This window comes from Pseudophryne corroboree, chromosome 5 (assembly GCF_028390025.1).
Source record: "Pseudophryne corroboree isolate aPseCor3 chromosome 5, aPseCor3.hap2, whole genome shotgun sequence".
NCBI lineage: Eukaryota > Metazoa > Chordata > Amphibia > Anura > Myobatrachidae > Pseudophryne > Pseudophryne corroboree.
In genome coordinates this window covers 607,929,453-607,936,765 of record NC_086448.1, presented here as the reverse complement: position 1 = coordinate 607,936,765, position 7,313 = coordinate 607,929,453, and the positions used below count along the sequence as shown (strand labels likewise).

At 42.5% G+C, this 7,313-nt stretch overlaps 1 protein-coding gene across 1 annotated transcript in view; it reads right to left on the bottom strand.

The window, feature by feature from the left end:
- Positions 1-1,683: 1,683 nt before the first annotated feature.
- The window catches only part of APCDD1 (APC down-regulated 1), a 93,997-nt gene continuing 88,367 nt past the window's right edge, over positions 1,684-7,313 (bottom strand). The window contains 3 exon segments of the mRNA XM_063923458.1: positions 1,684-2,396; positions 2,399-2,755; positions 3,250-3,571. Coding sequence (XP_063779528.1) covers positions 2,302-2,396; positions 2,399-2,755; positions 3,250-3,571 — 774 coding nt within the window. The 3' untranslated portion in view covers positions 1,684-2,301.

Below are 7,313 nucleotides of genomic sequence, written 5' to 3'. Positions count from 1 at the left end.
AGTATGTATGTGCGTGTATATAAATACAGGTTGAGTATCCCTTATCCAAAATGCTTGGGACCAGAAGTATTTTGGATATTGGATTTTTCCGTATTTTGGAATAATTACATACCATAATGAGATATCATGGCGATGGGCCCTAAGTTTAAGCACAGAATGCATTTATGTTTCATATACACCTTATACACACACAGCCTGAAGGTCATTTAATACAATATTTTTTATAATTTTGTACATTAAACTAAGTGTGTGTACATAAACACAATTCATTTATGTTTCATATACACCTTATACACACAGCCTGAAGGTCATTTAATACAATATTTGTAATAATTTTTTGTATTAAACAAAGTTTGTGCACATTGAGCCATCAGAAAACAAAGGTTTCACTATCTCACTCTCACTCAAAAAAATCCGTATTTCGGAATATTTGGATATGGGATACTCAACGTGTGTGTGTGTGTGTGTGTGTGTGTGTGTGTGTGAGATATATATATAATACATACATACATACATACATACATACATACACATCTATAAATGGGTTGGGTAGAAGATCCCGGCGAACTGCATGCCAGCGGCCAGAATACCGATGCCAGCAACCCGATGATGAAGATCCCATCAGGGGTGAGCTATATTTTCTAACTCACTCCCCTAACCTCCCGCATGAGTGCCTAACCCTAATCTCCCTGGTAAGTGCCTAAACATAACCCTGCCCTGGTCGTGCATACCCTAACTTCCTTACCCCCACGGCCTAACCCTAACCTCCACCCCACCCCCTGGATGGCAGCTAAAGCCCCACCCCCTACCTCCGCAGCCTAACCCTAAGGTCCCGTGTATACTTACCTTCGGTATCCTGGTTGTCGGGATTCTGATGTTTTCTGGATTCCGCCGTCTGTGTTCTGGCGGGTGTCGGGAATCTAGCACCGGTATTTCAGCTGCTGGGATCCCGACAGCCAGGATATTGAGCGCAACCTATATAAATATACACACACATAAATATATATAATATATACCGTGGTGTCCGGCCCTCTGATAAGCACTGTCCAGGTAATGCCGACATAGACCCAGATATGCATTGGCACTAGAGTATAAAAATCACAGGATTTCCCAAAGTTATTCCAACGTATCAGTATTTTAATGTACATTGGGGTTTCCTGAAGAAAGTAGAAATACTGAAACGGTATAACTTTAGGAAGACTCCTGTGTGATCGTTATACTGGAGTGTCACTGCATTTCTTGGTGTTCGTGCGTATGTGTGTATATACTGTGTCTATTCTGCCCTAGAAACTGCCTACGTCAGACAAAAGTAGACTGTTGTATAAGCCACAACATTTCAGTTCTTTGTACGGACAGAGCTTCGGTGCTTCATTTTTGGAGAAGGGTGTATGTGTAATAATAAAATTACTGTACATACTGTACAGCACAGTCCTGCTCAAAGATTTTGGTGAATGAAGAGTGCACATGCCCTGTAGTAATAATCTATATGACATGCATGCATACTCTGTTGTTATATCATTTAATATTTGTTTTGTTGCACTGATGGTATATTGTTGTCAGAATTAATAAAGGATAAGTGACTATTTAAGAAAGACTGTGTGTACAATAGTTCTGTACTTTAATGTGTTTTGTATTATGCTGGAAAAGACATTTTGTTTTGCAAATATTAAAATTACACATATCCAGAATGTGTCAAGTCTTTATTCTTTGGTGTAAAATGTGTAATATGTTAATATAAATCAATAAATCTTTAATATACATTTATGTACAACACACAGATATATACAGCAAATGTTCCAACTCATTTGCTATCAGAGGGGTCCATGTGTTGCTCCCTCAGACAGTAAAGAAGTGAAAGTGTAAAGGGATCATCTTTAGGTTAGTGGCACAATACTGTACAAATAATTCCTGATTTGTCAACACTGTTAGAAAACTGCAAAATACTCTGGAACACATTGAGGTCACAACAGCAATATGGCACAGGTAACATTGGGGCTTCAGTGGAGCATAAACTACTTTTTCCTTTTAAAAATACATTAATTACAAAATTGTCTGCTGCCTTAAAGTGCAATTACTGTTGTGCAGTTACAGAAGGCTGGGTCAAGTTTGCTGAAGTTCAAAGATCAAGCTTCAGATGGTTGTTGACTTAAAGGAAGATGCGGAATAGAGAACAGATGAAAAGAAATGATAATTAGGGCATAAATTTTCAGGCATCCAAGTGCGTCAAGTAAACAGATAAAAGTTCTTCAAAGGAACAGTCCTTGGTCCCATGCTATCAAAATACAAAGATTATTTCCCATCTTAGTTCAGCTGCTCCAAACGTAATATAGTATAAATAAACACAAGTATGGCATGGGGAAACAGATGAACGTGGATGCTGCAAGTACAGGTGTTCCCGATCTGGCTTTCTGACCACCTTCAATTGTCCTCTCCAGTCTTAGGGATGAGGGGGCACATTGGACAAGCATCACCTGGTAGGATGTTGCTCTTTTTTCAGGTCTATCTGGGCTGGAGCCATCGCTTGGTCTTTGGCCGTTATAAAGCAAGTACCGTCCTTGTGAATCCTGCTCCATTCTAAACAGCTCATACTCTGTGTGGGGAAGCCTTATACCTAAAGCCACACAGCCGTTGGTGTGAGTGACATCTTGCTCTACACCGACCTTCCATGATCTCTCTGCTCCACACTCATTTCCATTGAAAATGTTTAGTAGAGAAACTGTAGCATAGTCCATGGGAGTGACCTTCATGTGATTTACTGTAACAAAATTGAATAAATCAGTTAGGCTATAATTCCTTTATTTAATACTAGTAAAAAGGACCGGGCATTTGCTGGGTCACCTCAGTCTTCCTGCTGCTCTCCATGATCCCACCACCTGCTGTATCCCAACCCTCTGTCCACTGCTCCTCCCCCTGTGTCCAGTACTACGCTGAGTCCTGTCCCCTCTCTACTTGCTGCTCTGCCTTGTCCTGCCACCCCACTGTCCTACTCTCTGTCCTGCTCAGAAGTGGCACACGGAACAGCTTTAAGTAGCATGCCCAAGGTTCAGAAGAGTTATAAGCTAGAACCAATATGTATGTTACATACGTAAAATTTATAATCAAAGGAGCAATTTGTTCATTTACAACAGTTAGTTTTTTTAGTTAAATTGACTGATTTACCAATGCTCAGTTGGACATGCCAACCCTTGTTCTATAACATCAGGAACTCTTTAATGTACAATATGTCCTTACTACCAAAGCTCTACTCACCTTTGAATACAAATTCTGTCCCTCCCATGACCTTAGTGGAATGCACTCCTCTGCTATAGCGCCCCTTGGCGTAGATGGTGAATGTAGGATGCTTGCAGATTGGATCAGAGTAGTGATAGTAATACCCCTCCCAGGTGTGGTTTTTGTCATGGAAGATAAAGTGTCTGGTAAGGAAGAGGACTTCTGGCCGCACCTCACACCGCTGGCTCACCCATTCCCCATTTAGCCCAATAGTTAGATCTGCCTTGGGAGGCAATATTGGAGGGTGATGTTCATCAGACCGGAAGATGATCCTGCAGGCGATGCATGATTGCTCATAGTTCTGAAACATAAGCATGAAGAAATTAACTGGGTGGTGGCATTATGAAGCCAAACATTATCGTTGACACTCTAATTATATTATAAGATCACAGTAGTAGCGTGAAATGCCCAAGAAGATCAAACTGTGTCCTAAGCTATAGCTGACTATTCAAGCTGGTAAATCTGTATGAAGAAGAACAATGGCTTACATGGGATCTCTCTGAGGGCTGCAATTTGTGGGTTATAGGGTTGGCACTGGACTGTATACAGTGTACGTATAGTCTGAGAAGTGCAGTTTATATATTATAAGCGTATCCTTTTTATCATAGTGTACAAATATTCACTCTATGGGGGCGATTCAACTGTTGCTCTAATCGGGTGCCCATTACTGCTGACATGCCAAAAAAGCACTGGGTTTATCAGCGGGAAGCAGCTAAACCCAACTAAAACAGTGTGAAAAGTCTAATTTGGGCACCCAATTGGGACATTTCCATACATCCCAGGAGTAGCGGTGAGCCGAACTGCCCTACTCCCCAAGCACCCCCCCCCCCCCCCCGCCCCCCCCCCCCCCCCCCCGCGGCTATTCGGGCCCACCAGACAGAGTAACGATAGAGTCATTCAATCGGGCACCATTTAGTGGTAGCTGCGGGGTAAAAAAATTTAGTAATCCCCTAATACAGGGGTGGGGAATGTCTGGCAAGTGGGCCATGTAAGGCCTGCATAGCCACTTCGCCTTGCCTGATTAGAAGGGAAGCAGCAGGATAGGAGGGAGATGGCATCCAACAAAGTAATGCGGGATGGGGGCGGACGTGGGTTACCTGGCAACTGCAGGTAGGACTAGGAGGGGGGTGGCGGCGGCAGGCGAAATGGAGGACGTGGGTTACTTGGTAACTGTAGGTGGGACTATGAGGGGGTGTGGCCTGGCAGCCGAGGAGGACGTGGGTTATGAGGGCACTCAGCATGCTATGAGTGTCCCCACCGCGTGTCTTCTGAGCTCCTGCTGTTCTCCTGACTCCTGTGCCCGGCTTCTTGCAGACCTGTTCACCGAAGGCTGCTGGCAGAAGTCTGGATGGGACCTGTCCTGCAGTGGTGGTGAGTGCCCTGCTGGGGACATTGTGTGTACTTGGCACTATACCGGGGACATTATTTGTAACTGCACTATACTGGTGACATCATGGGAAACTGGCACTATACTGTGGCCATTATGTGTAAGGAGCACTAATGTAGACATTATGTGTAAGGGTGCGAGCTTTGGGGGGGGGAAGGGGGGTTGTTTTACTTAAAAAAAGGCCCACAAATGATCTTAAAAAAATAAATTAAAAAATAGACACTGGCAGAGAGAAGGTTCCCCACCCCTGCCCTAAGGGGTCTATTCATTAAACTACATTTACGATCTGTTCTCCAAAAATGGAAATTTTCTGAGGTTTACAGCAATATTTAAGTAGAGTGGACATGTGCTGCAGTCCCACTCCTATCATTTGCAAAAGCAGTCCTCATAGCCGTTTATGAGTGCTGCAATAATGGCAAGTTTATCAAGATCCATAAAGCTTAACACCTGCCCATACTTGCACATATGTGGCACGATAACGTAAGCATTATTATGCTTACGCTTATTCGAGGTGAGCTCTTATTGGAGCCCGTGTCCTGGCAAGACACATTTCCTAAATTCCATACTAAAGACATTCCTTATTGCAGTGATATGTGGTGATAAGAAATTATATTTAACAGGAGAAAGCTCAAAAAACTGTTAAAATCGCCCTTAAATGCACTCCTGGCCTTTAGAGAGTAATAAGTTATTATCATGCGATATTGCACCAATAACTGTTTTTCCATCATTGTAGGTCTACAACATAAGTCCCATATGACAAAGTGATTTAATATATTAATTAATTATAAAGAAGAAAAAGGACAAAACTACAAAATTGTTTATTTCTGCTAGTCTCCAAACACAAATTGGAAAAAAATTAGAAGCATCAGTCTATTTCCATTCACATTGTCTAAATGACCACAGCAGCAAAATGGTTAAGCTGTCCAAGGCCAGTAACTAAAGTATGACGTATTCTTGCCAGGGTACTCTAGTGCCGGGAAGGTTAATATTAAGGAAAAGGCTCTGTTTGATGTTATATCAAAGCCCCCTTTGATCTTCATTAGAATATTGTGCTGATTTTGCATAGAGGAAATGTTTGTCTGCATAGATCTTTATCACTACAAGGTTGTTAAATGTACTGTATTACTTCATTATTAAAAAGAAAAGTTAATTTTAAAATTCTGTAAAATCTCCATTTTTAATTAAGATGTTATGTTAAACATGAATGTATTTATAATCACTAGAACTCTAAAATAAAAGTTTTTAACAAAAGTGCAAGTAACAAAATATATTAAGATTTAAATAGAATAATAGTGCAGTCTTGTATTAAGTAGTTTATATGACGTTTTGAAATAAAGTAATTACCCGTGATAAATTACGTGGGTGAAAAAAAGGATTTTAATTACCTACCGGTAAATCCTTTTCTCGTAGTCCATAGAGGATACTGGGGTCCACATTAGTACCATGGGGGTATGGACGGGTCCACTAGGAGCCATGGGCACTTTAAGAAATTAATAGTGTGGGCTGTCTCCTCCCTCTATGCCCCTCCTACCAGACTCAGTCTAGAAACTGTGCCCGAGGAGACGGACATACTTCGAGAGAAGGATTTAACCGAATAGTGGTGAGATTCGAACCAGAACACACAAACAAGAGGAAAGCCATGCTAACCCAACTTGAAGCGGAACAGCAATGGCTGAAACAGCAACAATACTTAACCAAATAACAGTGCAGAAAAACGAAGCACCGGACGGGCGCTCAGTATCCTCTACAGACTACGAGAAAAGGATTTACCGGTAGGTAATTAAAATCCTATTTTCTCTTACATCCTAGAGGATACTGGGGCCCACATTAGTACCATCGGGAAGTACCAAAGCTCCCAAACCGGGTGGAAAAGTGCTGAGGTTCCTGCAGAACAGATTTATCAAACTGAGGGTCCTCAGCAGCCAAAGTATCGAACTTGTAGAACTTAGCAAACATGTTTGAACCAGACCAAGTAGCTGCTTGGCAGACCTGTAAAGCCGAGACACCCCGGGCAGTCGCCCAGGAAGAACCAACCGACCTAGAAGAGTGGGCCTGTACCAAATTTGGAACTGGTAAACCTGCCGTAGAATAGGCCTGCTGGATAGTAAGCCTGATCCAGCGAGAACTAGACTGTTTTGAAGCTTTGAAGCAGGACACCCAATCTTATTGGGACCACAGGAGCACAAACAGCTAGTCAGACTTTCTGTGACAAGCTGTCCGTTGCACATACATTTTCAAAGCCCTCACAACATCCAAGGACTTTGAAGAAGCAGAGGTGTCAGTAAGCACTGGAACCACAATAGGTTGGTTGATATGAAAAGCAGACACCACCTTCGGAAGAAACTGCTGACGAGTTCTGAGTTCAGCACGATCCTCATGAAAAATCAAGTAGAGGCTCTTGTGAGACAATGCCCCCAGTTCCGACACTCGCCTGTCCGAAGCCAGGGCCAATAGTGTAACTGTCTTCCACGTAAGAAACTTAACGTCCACTGCCTGTAAGGGCTCAAACAATCCGACTGGAGGAAGTGCAACCCAACTCTGAGCTCTCAAGGTGCCGTAGGAGGCACCAAGGGCGGTTGAATGTGTAGAACAACTTTCAAAAAGGTCTAAACCTCCGGAAGAGACGCCAATTGTTTCTGGAAGAAAATGGACAAGG